At 39.8% G+C, this 15,654-nt stretch overlaps 1 protein-coding gene across 1 annotated transcript in view; it reads left to right on the forward strand.

Annotated features, from left to right (window-relative positions):
- hibadha (3-hydroxyisobutyrate dehydrogenase a) overlaps window positions 1-14,681 on the forward strand; it is a 24,884-nt gene extending 10,203 nt beyond the window's left edge. The window contains exons 5-8 of the mRNA XM_014011210.1: window positions 8,116-8,249; window positions 8,719-8,795; window positions 12,863-13,019; window positions 14,039-14,681. Coding sequence (XP_013866664.1) covers window positions 8,116-8,249; window positions 8,719-8,795; window positions 12,863-13,019; window positions 14,039-14,197 — 527 coding nt within the window. The 3' untranslated portion in view covers window positions 14,198-14,681. The remainder of the gene's footprint in view (window positions 1-8,115; window positions 8,250-8,718; window positions 8,796-12,862; window positions 13,020-14,038) is intronic.
- The last annotated feature ends 973 nt before the right edge of the window (window positions 14,682-15,654 follow it).

Here is a 15,654-nt window from a genome sequence, read left to right on the forward strand (position 1 = left end):
TGTGTGTGTGTGTGTGTGTGTGTGTGTGTGTGTGTGTGTGTGTGTGTGTGTGTGTGTGTGTGTGTGTGTGTGTTTCCCTCCTAACAACCTAATTGTGGATCATTATTAACTTACTCAATCGTAGATGAGTCTCGTTGGGCCAGGGGGAAAGGATTGATTGTGGCTCTCTGCTGCTCTTCATTCTCTGTCACTTGCCATTGACCAGCCGCTCCCCTATGGAACAGCGCAGTTACTGATGATGATGATGATGATGATGGTAATAATAATGATGATGAAAGCTGACCTGGTGGTCAATAAGATGCAAGCTTTTATCCTGCAGCAATAGTTAAAAACAAGTTCTGTTTTCACTCTAAACTGAATTGGTGTTGCCTTTTTTTTTCTAAAACCCAAACTTTCATCTGTGGCCGATATGTTCAAAGTTCTCATGGAGCGTTTGTGTGCTGAAGTTGGTTCTCATGGCTCTGAGCTTGTTAAATGCAGCCGATAGTCTGTTTTTAACGCAACAGAGAAGCATTAGTAATGTTGGCAGAAAAACTGTTGAAAGAGCCACTTTATTTTAAATGCTGATGTGTATGTGAGTGATTTTGGTTAATGTGCACTCTCCGTTCACTCATCTACTCGATATCCGCTGTGTGTTTTTACAGGGGCCTGTTTGAGGTTTTATTTTGTTTGAGAAAAAAAAATCTGCCCTTCAGTTTAATTATAATGGCGGACCACATGAGGCTTCGATGTTTGCCTTTAAACATTTTACCCCACCAGTTAACACAAATCGCCAACTTCCATTGACTTAAGATTGTCACGCTGTGAAGTAAAGGCTATTTGCAGCCTGGGTTAGAGAAACCAAAAGATTCTTACATGGAGAAATAATGAAAACCAAGCAGCAAACAACAAATGGAAATACCAAGGCTAATGTTTGTTTCCATCTCTAGTTTTTCTAGTTTTAGTTTGATCTGTCTTTGAAGTTTCAAGGGGTATTGGTCAAAATATACCAATATACAAAATGGGACACTCCTTCAAAAAACGCAGTACACCATCCACTGTCTCCATATCCTTTTACATAAACAGAAGAAAATTCAGTATGTCCATATGTCCATATATATATAATGTAAAACTAGTTATCTAACTCAGTGGTTCCCAAAGGTGAGGTTTGGACCCCACAGAGGGTTTTGAAACATAGATTGGGGAGYCTTAAGAAGATCTACAGAGATCAAAGTAACTTGAAAAATTATAGCCAATTTGGCCTTCGTTGATAGAAAGTTAATTAAATATTGGGTGTGGCTCATTTCAGGGGCTTTGTACTCCGTARTGTGCATTTGTAGGCTGGGTACGTCCCTGCACCGCACCAAAGGTTGTCTCATTTTGAGGGATCCTTCTCATGCGTCCATTAATGCGGTCCTGAAAACCCTAAAACCAAAAGCTGTATCTGACTATCYTTCGTGGCCCACAATATCCCAGGATTCATTGTGCTGTCATCAAACTTTACAGGAAAAATAATATGATGGAGTTCAGAAAGTCATCACAGACCAAAGAACTAGCAACTTAACTGATGAAATTTATGCTGCGATGTGATGTTAAATAATTAAAAGTTCTGATATTACCTAAATTATTAATGTCTTTTGTGTATTTACATGTAACGTTTTTAAAAATACATTACATTTTTTGAAGATATACCTTTCATGAAAAGACGTGTGAGTACAAGTTATAATGCATTTTAAGGTTCATCCATTTATGGGTGACATGATACAAAATGTAACACTAAGGTAAAGAGGTGAGGTGACCACTACACATGCATGAAAGTGCAAAACAGAGAGGAAAGAGTTTAACTGGCTTTAATCTAGGCATCTTTACACCAATAATACATTATTGTTTGAGAAAATATGGCTTTTCATGTTTTTCCCCATATAAACTCTTAACAAAAAAGTTATCTGATGCAACTTAAATACCAAACGTTAAGAACATCCCTTCGTTCATTTCGTTTTTGAAGCCCTCATATCCACAAATCTAGTTTAATTTAAACCTACCACCAATAAAACGTGGCTTCTGGTTTTACATGCAGCTCGTAACTTTGAGACACGGCCTCAGAAGCTCTTGTTGGCAGCAAGTTCTGGGATATGCACCTGTCTATGGCACACACATGCACACACACACACACACAAACATATGCCACTTGTACACACACGGTCCTGCTTTTTACATGCAGAGAAGACTTTTAAAACCCAGCTCTCTCTGAAGTGAGAGAGTTGGGTTTTAAAAGGTCATATGGTTGTCATGAATTACTTTGGTTGATTTCCGTGAGTAATGAAAGAAGTGCTAATGAACTTAGTGTTCACTACAAACAGACCAAACCAGAGTTGTTTCTGTGATGTCCCATTGTACCACCGGTTTCAAGCTTTTATGTTTATGGATCATGTTGTTGGTGAAGCCTGGYGTTAAGCATCTGTCCTAATAATGTTCATCTGCGTGCTGTTAACTTGAGTTGTGTTAGAGTTCAGAGCTCTAAGCAAACTTGCACAGGCCACACACAACTTGGATATGCAAACACATTTTGTATGTTTTGCTGTAGCAAAAAAAAAAAAAAAGAAACTTACATCCTCCTCCTCCTTATTCTTGTAAAGACAATTTTCACAGAAAAGCTTATTAGCTGAGCAGAAATCTTTAGAGTGGTTTGAGAATATTTATGTTGGGTGTTAAAGCCTTGATTATTCAGTCAGCCAGAACTTTTCTTCTGGATATGGATGAGGAAAAAGTGACTGAAGTAAAAGTTACTGCTTTCCCAAGGGAATGGACAATTTTTTTTTATTATTTTTCAATCATTTAGAGAAACTTTAAAAAAATGGTCATGTGCATTTTTGTTTTTTTGAAACTATGACCTAATTTTATAGAGTTTTGTGCAAAAAAAGTCTTGTGATCTCTCATTTTTTAACTTTGCTTCCAAGAAACCAGACATTCTTGTAATCTTTTAAAAATGGTCTCTATCAATAGTTTTTCAGGCTTTCTGGAGGTCTTTTAAAGTGTTTCTTTGGACTTTGGCTGCATTTACGACCACTTTCAGTCCAGTAGCTGACCAATTCACAGAAACGTGTTTTGTTGAAGCTACTTATAACTCTGACCTATGAATCATGCAGACATAAAAAAGGCTCCTAAAGTCGCGTGATCAGACAGTGTTTGCTACACAGAACAGACATTTTAGCATGGATTAAATTTTAATTTGAAGATCCATCCATGCGTAAGGATGGATGGATGGATCTTTAGGCATTTGTTTATCAGCTGCCTGTCACAAAGACAGGTGTTGTTCCCTTTTTTGTATATATATATAAAATAAATTCATTGAAATATGATACCAACAAGGTGATTCTAAAAGAATAATTAATGATGAACTGAAGGATGACTCATCTCTTGGGTTCTATCTCAGAATATTTTAATATTTCCTTTTTATTTGAAGATATGACATTTGGCTGACATTTTTTGGCATGTGGCAACTTCTTCTATCCTCAATTGGTCCAATTCTCAAAATTTTTGGCATAAATTGCACAGTATACTGCATTAGTCAGGTACAAGGCGAAGACTGAAAATGAGTGAAAACAGCAACCGACGTCTTAAGAAAAAATGTTGAACAACTTTTTATCCAAGACTTTAAGAAATTGAAGGCAGTTTAACATTTTGCGCAGCATTTTAGAAATTTGCTGCTCAACTTTTAATATTCATGTTTTTTTATTTTATTTATTTATTTATTTAGTGTGTGTACACAACTTTCTGTTGTGGATGTCTTCTTAGCATTTCTGAGCATTCTTTGCTCTTTATTCAGTCTTTTTCATTCAACTCCACTCAAATACACACTCCTAGTTTCCTACCCCCCTAGGGGGCGTTGTGCATTTGCGCAGGACGCAGCACTAACGATCCAGGACTGTCACTCCWGCTGGGATGGATGAGCCGGCAGACCCAGCACTCAGGAAGCCTCATTAGGATTCCTTTTTAATCCGTCTCTGACAGGACCAGCCTGAGAATGGGCAAGCCCCCCACTTACGCATGTACAGTGAAAGTGCACGCATCACATAGACAACACCTTAAAAAAAATCACACATCACAAATACACAGCAGCCCGCGCACAATGAGCAGACTCACAGATACCCTCGAGATCCCTACACACGCATCCTGCTATGCTAATGATGTCTTTTTCTTTCACCTACAAGGATCCTCCATCATCCTGGTGTCACTCCTTATAGAAATCCACTGCAGATCATAAAAGCTTATTATGGGTGATTARGTAATTTAGGGAAGGGACACTGGGAGGTAGAAAGAGAAAGATCGTTTCCCTTCTTAGCTCTATCTCCTCCTTTCTCTCCTCCGYGAGATATATTGATCAGAGCGTCGAGTGTTTCATCAATAATCTCCTCTTTAGTCGTCTGCAAACAGTGATCTGCACTAATGAACCTGCACAGTTGTCACACAGCTCTGTGTTTGTGTTGACGTGTTTGCCTTCGAAAGGCTCACCCTGTGAGGTAAAGGTTGGAATATGAAGTAGAAACATGAGAAAACTGCTGCTACCATCTGAAATATCGCAACTATATATAATTACAGTTGCCAGAATTTTTTTGTCTAATAATAAATTGAAATAAAACTGTTTTTTTTTTATGAAAAGTCTGACACAAAGAAAACTCCTTTGTGTCAGATGATCATATGTCTATGATGACCTTATGTTGAGGGCATGTTAGCTTTGGTCCACAGGCAGCTGCTGCATCGTGGGCTTCAGACTTCATTATGTGGCCTTAATGATTCGCTGACAGCTCATCACTGACAAACATACACAGATACATACAGTGGCATCAGCAGACGCTTGACAACAGCACAGCCAATTAAAGGAGTGGCATAAGAAGGGAGATATACTGTGTTTGTTTAGGAGCAGGGAAAAATGCAACAGATTTTTCCTCTCCTCCACAGTGAAGTCTGATAATGTGCTTTCAGCTGTTTTGTCTCATTTAAATCCCTTTTAATTATTAACTGAGGCATTATTAGGTTTTCACTAGTTAGAGGCCTTTCATTACAGCTTGACTGCACCCCAAAGAGAGGTTTGAACATTTCATTATAACTGCCTCCATGAACTTTGGGCTGTAAAAGTAGCTTATAAGTTTCTGTATGTATCTTTGATTTTTTTTTTTTTCTGTTTTAGTGTCTTCATAAGTGATTGATTTACAATTTAATCGATGTATTTCACCTGCTTTTTGACCCATTTTCAGTCCAGGTATGTTTTTTTTATTTAAGTCACTTAACTAGACAAAGAGAGGCTCCTAAACTGAATGAATGCTACACTGCTGTGTAGAGACATATTACAGCATTTAGCAAAGATGCACGTTTAAATGGAATCTTGAGGTTCTTTGTTGCCACTAGCCTGTCACATAAACCCAATAACCTATATGCCACGGACATCCGGCCCAGCACTTGATGCCACTCCCAACACTTCCGGTTCACGGTCAACACAGTGTTAGCAAAAGATTTTTTCACCTGACAACCACTCTTAATGATCTCCACAGAACATAGTTAGCATATTACATGTACCAACATTAACACAGGAGACGTACAGGTTCAGACAAGTGGAAAAAAAATCACTCCAAAGTGGATTAAAGCCATAAAAACAAAGGAAAGACGTTCGTGTTTATGGTTCCGGAATTTAGCCTTTTTTTTCTATTCCGTGGCTGCTTGTTCCGTGAATTTTTCACGTAGAGCTGTACACTTATATTGTTGGAAGGAGCAGAGTCTGGGCTTTAAATCGATGGGCTACTTGTATGGTTTGGATCGTTTTCCCCGACGTTAGTGAACTTAAAATGTAATGATTATCAGGCGGAGGTTCTGCTGCTCTCGGTGCTCGGGGGGAGGAGGGGGGTGCACTCGTCACTCGGCTTTAGTCTACGCTATAATATACACTCTAACAAGGTTTTACTTTTGCATAAAACTCATGACAAAGTCGCATAAAATCATTTCATATAACACAAACGCACGCGCACACACACCTACTTTTGTACCGGCTGCTGTGTTAGCTTCCTGCTAGCTGTCGTGTGGAGGTGGTCTTTCCTCTCTTGTCTTGGCAGTAAAAGGGGATAAATGTACATCTCCCTTTTGTAACCTCCGTCTTCTCATTTCTGATGCTGGCTCTTGAATATCCTCAGGTTAGAAATGCCGATTACAAACGCAAGCGTGAGCTTTTAAAGATAAGTTTTCCCTGTAATGCTATGATCCTCTGCTGTCACCTCCTCATCAAGAGGAAAATGGATAAAATATCAACTACTCGATCGTATCTGCTGCTTAGTGGACACAACGGCACACAACAGAACTCATGTTTTATACCAGTAGATCACAGATGCTTTAACTTTTGTGACTTTTTCACGGACTAGTACCAGCTAATGGTAAAAACATAGGCAGTAAGCAGGGAGTGGTGGAGGGGAGGAGCGTGGCAAAAATTTTACCTGAAATACGTCATTAATGACCGTGGCATATAGGCTATTTGTTCCTATTGAATCTAAAAAAGACAAAACTAGATTTAGGTTTTGTTAGACAAAACAATGTTTTAGTGACAAAAAGCTGATTCCCAAAGAGCTGTTGGACAATATAGGATCAACTAGATCCTGAGTCAGGCCTTTGCTGTTTTCTTTATCATAAAGACCTGACATTTTCTTCTGGTTTATGTACTTTTTTGTTTGTTTGAAGGACCTTTGAAAGGCTTAAAGAACTGTTRTTCAAGTTACTTTAAAAGATTAAAAGACCTTGGAAGTAAATTATAAAGAAATTAGTTGTGGGTTAAAACGTTTGCCTGGTAGTGTACCTCAGCAATAAATAAAACTTCTGTTATCTTAGATACATACAATAAATCTATCCAGTTAACACTAAAGTCACAGGGTCAGATTCAGTAACAGAAGCGTTTAGGTAACTGTTTCATTGCATTAACGGCTCAGACCGGCTCGGCCCAATCTCCTGTGAAAAAGGGATTTCTGCCTTAAGAACCCTGTGGAGAGGGTGGAGGGGTGGGTTAACTCCTACAACATGGCACGCTCCTTAAGCCATCAGGCACGGGGAGGGACGCCTAATTGAACATGATAAAGTGTAAAGTTAATTACCCCTCACGCCTGTCACTGATACCCCCACGAKGGGGTCCGGCCTCAGGCCCAGCTGTTTGTGTGAATGTGAAAGAGTCAGGGTGACAAGACAAAAGGCAAGGGTTCCCACGAGGGTTGTGCAGTGGATGATTGCAACAATCGGCTTTCAAAGATAGCTGTGTCCCTCTGCTGTGCCACGACTTAACACGTCTGTCTCATTACACATGTCACATACACACACAGAACAGCACACAGCTGACGTAGGAAGACAAAAACCATCAGTGGACCGTGTTGAATCAAAACAATCGAGTTTTTGGTGTATTACGTCTTCTCATAATCTTCATTTACAAATTTAGGATTCATATGTTCAAGTGTTGATTTTCGTTTTTTTTAATCCGGTTTACATTTATGTTTTGACTCTTTTACAATCCCAATGCTTAAAAGTTGGCGTAATGTAATAAATAAATCTCATTAACCCATTTTTATTTTGAAAAGAACAAGTAATTTAGAATATTTATGGCAAAAAGGTTTGGATAGGGACATGTTTACCTCTGTGAAGAATCCCCTCTTCTTTTAACAAAGGGCTGTAAACATAGGGACTGTGGAGACCTGGAGCTATTGGAGGGGAATGATGTCTTCATTTTTTTTCTGATATAGGACTCTAACTGTTCAGTAATCTTGTTTGTTTTTTCTGGATGTTTTGTTTCCTGGTGGTGCTCCAAATGTTTTCCATTTATGAGAGGTCTGGACTGCAGACCAGTTCAGCACCCAGACTCTTCTACTACAAAGACACGCTGTTGTAATGGATGCATTATGTGGTTTTATGTTTTCTTGCTTTGATATGCAAGAAAAAAGGATGGTGTATAGCTGGGATCATACATGGTTCTAAATCTGTATATAATTTTCTAAATAAAAAAAAAACAGTATGGTTTAAGACAAAGTCCTAACTTTTTCAGAATTAAGGTTGTAAAACCTTATGTCAGTTGTATACAGTCTGCTAACCTTACTCTGCGTTGTTGTTGTTGTTTAGGTGTCGGGGCTGCCAACATGGGCAAACTGACCTTCATGGTTGGTGGACTGCAGGAGGAGTACAACGCTGCGCAGGAATTGCTCAGCTGCATGGGAGCCAATGTTGTTTACTGTGGACAAGTTGGCACTGGACAGGTACAAACAGATGCCCAAACACTCAAACTAACTTAAAACCATCCATCCATCCAGGATGACGTTACAAGATACAAAACAGTAAATGTTTACATTCTTACGTTACATAATTTAAGCATCCAGATATTTGAGTAACAGCTAGTATCTATTAGTCGTCATCTAGTCTATAATTTATAGAACTAATGTCTCAATATTCTGGAGCTTTGTTGCAAAACCAAGTATAAATCTAAATATTTTTGAACCCTTCCTTTTCTGTCATGAATCACTGCTTATCTTTTCTCAGGACCAGACAGTTCAAAAATGTACTGCTCAGCTATCCTTCCTGTGACCTTCCATTATTCTACTCTCACTAGTTTATTTTTTAAGAGTTACAACCTAAAACATCACAAACTTCTTTACATTTATTGTCGGTTTTCTAAGCGTTATTTTACTGAATTTAAAGTTCTGTCCTGTTTCTGTTTAAATCCTCCAGGCAGTAAAGCTCTGTAACAATATGATGCTGGCCATTGGGATGATTGGAACTGCTGAAACCATGAACCTTGGCATCAGGTACTCAGAGCAAGCGCTTTGCTAATTTGCTAGCTACTTGCTATGCTAAAGGCAAGCCAAAGGTACACCTGTAGCTCGGTTTACATGGAACAGTTTTATCATCTGAACGCAAATAGAGCTTTTTTAAAATAAGTGATTCAGTCTTCATGGAAAGTAAAGCACCAACCTAAATGAAACGTTTTTAGGCCACTGCCATTTACCATTAGTTCATCCGTGATGTTTCCCTTAGATATAGCTGTCACTATAAAAAGCAGCGACTTTACCAGGCATGCAACCGTAAACGGCAACGTACTTCTTCAGTACAGGTTTAGAAATGTGTTTCTGCGTGTGAGTGTGTAGTTTATTGAAGTGCAAAGGGGTCAACCTTTCCTGGAGTCAGAGGTCCCTCTGTTAGAGTAAGATGGATGAGAGGGGGAGGAGCCTCAGCCTCTTTTACATCTGCTGATTGAGTGTTCACTTGCATCCTGCCGCAGAACACCGYCTGAAAATCCTGTCATCAAGACTGCTTCCTTACGGCGTGTTTTTGACCAGGTGGTTAAGGATTATGGGAAATGAAGTTCTCAGAACTAAACCAACAAAATCATAAAACAGTTACAAGTACATTTTATTAAAACTCAAGTGTATTTTTATTTAATATACCCTGTTACCTACCTAGGATTTGGATGCAAATTTCACACAGCAGGTCTAAATATTGTTTGTTCCTCAGATGAATGAGGTGTGAATTTCTTTTCCACTCTTTCCCTCGTCAATAATAGTTTTTTTCCTTCTCGTCACTGTTGCTCCATTATGTGTTTTTATGGGTTTTACAATGTCAAATTGTATGTGCTTCCAGTTTTGCGCATGTGTGAGTGTGAATGAATTGCTCTTTGCTCAGTGCAGCTGTGTTAGCGAGCCTGATTTATCTGTGCTGAGACGGAGGAAGAAAATTGGCATGAGCAGTCAGACATAAATCCCCTCTCTAGGCCTCTGAAATATGGAGGCATTAAGTGAACAACACAGATTTACACATCGCCACAGTCTTTGAAGCGCGCACACACACAAAACACACGCAGGCAAAGATGCTGATTTACAATCAGATACATTGAAAATAAGAGTTTTCTATCTGTACAAGTTCTCGCAGTATATTCATTCCAATGTATTCCTGCAGAAAAATACTTCCTACTGCATTCCATCACTTTGAATGTGAATTATCTTTTTTTTTTTGGCTATGCTGACCCTTATGCAGTCTTGGTGACACAAGCATGCTTGCATTGTGTGTGTGTGTGTGTGTGTCTGTGTGTGCGTGTCTAGTGTTTCTACATTTCCCCCTCTTCCATCTCAAGCATCTCTGGGGCTTTATTAGAGAGCTTGACAAAGTCTGTCATCATTTAGAGAGAATTCGCATGCGTAAATCTCCCATGCTGCATTGCGGCCCAGCTCCTTATGCATAGAAGAAGGCACGAATGTACACACACACACACACACACACACACACACACACAGATACAGTCCAATGCAAAAGAGACCAAGCATTCAGAACCAATTTACAGAAAACTGGAAACAACATTTTATCATGCTGGACCTGGGTCTGATAGAGCTGCCCTTTCTTTAGGTGTGTGTGCGTGTCGTTACCTGCACATGCTGGCAGACACACAAACAGGCACACAGACACACACACACACAGTTCTGTTCATGGAGCTAATTTGTTGATCTCAGATGGAAGCGCTGACCGTCTCCAGCAGAGCGTGACGCTCTCTTAGTACAAGGAATGGCCAAGCATGACAATTATGAGCACACACACACACACACACACACACACACACACACACACACACACACACACACCATGAGAGTCCCCAAACCTCGATGCAAACCATTTTCTTTCGCGTTCCTTTTTGTTTTTGTTTTTTTTGCTTGCTTTGTTGGGTGTTTTTTTTCTTTTGTCCCTTGTCTGCTTCGTTCCTGCTTTCATTTCTCATTTAGTTTATCAGTCATCTGCTAATTCGAAAATAAGAAGCTGCAAATAAATAGAGATTAGAAAGATGACTAGAGAAGAGGGCTTTTGCAGCTTCCTCTAACCTGCTACGTTCTCATGTTCTCACTGACGCAAACATAAGAAGGCGCTTGCTTCTCCGTTCCCTTTACGAGGAGCAGTGCCGAATCGTCTTGCTGCCTGACTCTTTGGAATAGATCAAACATCTTCTCCTCYAGGAGTTTCAATGAGTTGTGAGCATATGCAGTGATAAAGATTAAACGCGGGCGATAAACACGCTTATTGTCGCTATAAGGGGGACAGTAAAGGCTCGTCTGTGTACATGTGCTCGTTAGCTCTTTTAATGAAATAATAAACAGGGAGACGGGTTGGTTTTCCTCTCATCTGGCCTCCAATGAGGATGAAAAGCTAATCACGATGAAACAGACGTTTAATATCTGCGCAGCAAATGAACTCCACCTGCTAGCGCTCCGAGCACACAAACATTCTCCCCTCTTGTTTCCATCTGTAGCTCCATCGCGCTTCCTTTTTTTTCTTAATCTGCACCGATGTGTTTGTTTCACCGTTCACGCCTGTTTATCCATGTCCGTCTCGTTAAAGCGTGACATGTCCTCTTCTCCACGCAGATTAACGGAGGGGAAGAGCAACACCGCCGCGTCGGCTAATAACCACAGCTGAGTGGGTGTGTGTGTGTAAAAAGGACCACGAGAAGAACTTCATTGATTTATCGTTAACAGAGGACAACAGCTCCCCGTCAGCGTCTCTGGTCGCTATAACAAACGATCTGTGCGCTCGGACGCGTTTTATTGTAGCTCAGCCGGTAACCTTTTCAGCTGCTGACCCAGAACGTTGGGAGGGGCCGCCTGCTAGTGTGTGGGGAGAGTTGGCGGGAGGGGGGGCATTTGCGATGTCAAACATATGTCCCCAAGAGTCCTCAGACAGGGAGGTGTCAGGATAGATGGTGAAGGAGGGGGAGGAGGCGCAGAGGAGAAAGCGGACGGCGAGACGTGCGTACAAGCGTAAACTAAAACAGCCAAATGTGATTGCTTTATTTTGTTTTTTACAAACTCACCACTGATGCCACATTTCCAAAACTGCTGGTTAAACAATTAGAGAGTCTGAGAGGACACATAAGCATTGAAGGAAGGAGGGAAAAGACACGAAAATAAATGCAATCCCTATTCTTAATTAGTTAGTAGGCAGCTAATAAAACTGTGGTAGTAATGGCGGAATGAAAACCAGGTGGAAAAAGAGAAGGAGGGGAGTGCTGCTGATTTTAAGGACCTATGATGGTTTAATCGTCATATTGAGAGCAGAATAGAGTTCCAGGCCTGTAAGTAACAATAAACTAAAGCTGCTAAGACTTGATGTGGTCGGCTTTACAGTGGCCTTTTAAATACAAAAGCTGCACTGCACAAGCACATTTGAATGTGCTGTAGTTACACCCTCCCTGCTGTAATGGTTGGCACTCGTTTTCACTCTTTGCTTTTGTCTGTTTTGTCCCTTTCTTCGTCTGATTAGCATTTTTTTATTTCAGTTTAGCACTGAGATTTGCTCCCTTGCTTATGAAAAGTAGGTTGCCGCAAAATGGAGCAGAGCAAAAAAAAGTGCACCTCGAAATGTGACAGTAGGTGTTTATGGCTCCCCTGTGCTGTTTAGCCACTTCTCCTCCTCCACTTTCTTAGAAGAGAGGATGATGAAGGATAGTTCTGGTGCTGAACATCAATACTGCATTAGCCAGCATTACAAAGGCTTCAGCCATTAACACTGAGGAATGATCACAGCCAGGCTTAAAGTTCAACAGGGGTCACCAGAATCACCAGGCGCTGCTAACTCGATGTTCCGTTGCATTTCTTCACAAACTTGAAAATGACCGTTGAAGTCAGTGCTGTTCATCTTAACTTGGTCAGTCCTAATCCGTGAACACTTTCCAACTATTTCATCCATGGAATTATAAGTTTCTGAAAGCCCAAAGGTTTGCTTTACCGTTCATAGAAGAAATCGTATTTTCAGGTTAGTTAAAACACTTTAGCCGTTTCATTAGTCAAAGGATCGAAGCAAACAATACTCGTCTTTCTCGTTCTCCTTTCCTCAGACTGGGTTTGGACCCTAAGCTGCTTGCAAAGATCCTCAACATGTCCTCGGGTCGTTGCTGGTCCAGTGACACGTATAACCCAGTCCCAGGTGTGATGGAGGGTGTCCCTTCTGCCAACAACTACCAGGGTGGCTTTGGGACGACGTTAATGGCCAAGGTAATGTCTCTTTGTTTTAAGTTCTGATTGTTGGTTTTAAGATTATCACACCATAGCAGGAAGTGGACATGTCCAATTCCAAAATGAAAAAATAAATGAGGGGTTTGATGATGAGCAGCTTGCACATGCTAAATAAAAGCTATGTTTGGTTGCTAATAGCATTTGTTGAAAGCATTGTGGACAAAGTTCCAGCTGGATGGGAGCTGAAGGATTTCCAACTGTAGGTCTGGTCCCACAAATACAACAGATCACCCAGTGGGATGTTGTCAAATGCATTTTCCATGTCCATAAAATACATGTAATAGTGCACAAAACTTACACACACCCAATTTGAGTGTCTTAAACATTACATGAAAATCCTTAAAATGTCTAGTAAAAAAATCAATGAATGTTTTCAGTTTTTGAGACTTCATCTGTTTTTGTTTTATTGACGAAATAATAATCAGCCAGTATATTATTATAAAGCATTAACACTATTGAGATCGTTGACATTTTAGCCTTTTTTGCTTTTTTAGCTATTATTTTGACATTTTCTACCATTCTTCTGCTAATTTCAAGGTTTTTGATGTGCCTTTTTCAGCTGTTTTCTGCTAATTTCAGCTGTTTTGTGGGGGGTTTTAGCTAGTTTTTAGCAAATTTGAGCTTTTTTCAACTAAAGTCACATTTTGGTGATAATTTTGGCTTCTTAATTTAATGCTAAATGCTCTTTCAGTTTATTTGTGTCCTTTGAGCTACTTTTTCCAGGTTTTTTTTTTGTCTATTTAGCAAAGTTTTTTCAGCATTAAATATTCACACTTCATTTTGCAGGAAATGCAAATTTTCCACTTAATATTTGTTTTATTTAAAAGTCTTGCAAGTTTTGTTTTATTTTACAAAGGTAACCTCCCTGCTCACCTTTGTATGGTCCGGTCTGTGTTTTCATTGACTAAACAAAAGTGGATGTTTCTTCTTAGAAAAACTCAGTAAAGATGATTACCTGATTATTTTCCCTCGCTCTCCTTTCATGTCACTGTGTACAGGATCTTGGTTTGGCACAAAACACTGCCACCAACACAAAGACTCCCATCCCTTTGGGATCCCTTGCCCACCAGATCTACAGAGTCATGTGCTCCCGCGGCTACGCTAACAAGGATTTCTCATCCGTCTTCCAGTTCCTACGTGAGGAGGAAGAACAGTGAGGGGGGGGGGGGGGGGGGCTGCTGACAGTACTGCTATCATAGACTATTATACACTTCAGAACCACACACCCCAGTGTCCCTTATCCCAACATGCTCAGGAGAGACTAATGCCTTGCTCTGAGGCGCAGATCTGGAGTCCAATTATCATGCTGTATTTTGACACACGTACCCTTGTTACTTTAGATGAATATATAAATATTTTTCTCTTTGTGGTGCTTTTATCTTGAAAGAAAATGAAGCCATTCTTATTCCATTTTCTACTTAAAAACCAAATATAGAGGTATGACTGCAGGTTTACATGTAACTATGCAACTAATATATTATTTTTAAAAGGGGCYAAATGAGAAACTAAATAAACGTTTTGTCTGAACTGTGCTAAATGCCTGTTACGCAGATTAACTAATCTGTCCCTGCCATTATAAGTATTGGAAGAACACTATAGTTTTGAAGATAATAAAGGAGAGTGTTTAGCCTATATATTTTTTCTAATACCCATATTTGCAGCACTGCCAGTAACATAGCTGCCCACAGCTGAAGCTCAAAGTTTGCATATTTTGATGATGTCTTTTTGTCTGCTTACATTTCCTTATTTTAAAAAAGAAAACTCATTAGTTTTGTTACTTAACCTCTAATTTAATATTTTGACCTTGTGGAAACACTAAATTTACATTGTTTGTGTTCTTTTTCACCATTTGACTGGTTAAGCTGTGAGATAAATATGCAATTATTTTTGTACAGTATACATCGCAGTGCAATGTTGCAGCCATTTAACCTCTTTTCTCTGCTGTCTACATCTGCTTATTGAGCCAAATGAGTGTTATTTTTGTAATTGATACTGGTTATGTTGTAAACCTTCTCATTATATCACCTTTTCTGGTCCAGTTAGAAATATTTTCTATGTATATATATATATATGTGTGTGTGTGCGCGTNGTTGTAGTACCAGACTTTGTCTCCCACCTGAAGTTCTTCGTGAGAGGCTTTTTGGTCATAGTACGCTTTGCGCCCTTCAGCGGTTTTTTGAAGATTTTTCTGAGCAAAAGCGAAAGTATTTTTCAGATGTTGTTCCAATTCTTTCATGTACTGTTGTGTGGTGTAGGCTGTTGCCATTGTGGAATTGTGAAGACTGGGATTGTCTGTGCAGTTAGAGGGTGTCATAATAACTGGTACAAAAGGTATAATTACCTGGAGCAGGAATGTTTTATTCATAAACCACGTACGAGAGCTGAACATGGATGTGATGCGCCGTATGACCTTCATCCTCCGCCGAAGAATGAAGAAACCCTTCGCCAGTGGTTAAAAGCTTTAAATTTGAAGAAACCACCGAAACTACTATATGTTTGCTCTTTTCATTTCGTGGAAAAAAGACCTACAGAGGACCACCCGGTACCAGAAAAGTGGCTTGGCTACGAGGTCCCGATAAAAACTCCAAGGAGACGTCTTCAGTGAAGGTTAGCA

The sequence above is a fragment of the Austrofundulus limnaeus genome, unplaced genomic scaffold, assembly GCF_001266775.1.
Source record: "Austrofundulus limnaeus strain Quisiro unplaced genomic scaffold, Austrofundulus_limnaeus-1.0 Scaffold78, whole genome shotgun sequence".
In the NCBI taxonomy this organism is placed as follows: Eukaryota; Metazoa; Chordata; class Actinopteri; order Cyprinodontiformes; family Rivulidae; genus Austrofundulus; species Austrofundulus limnaeus.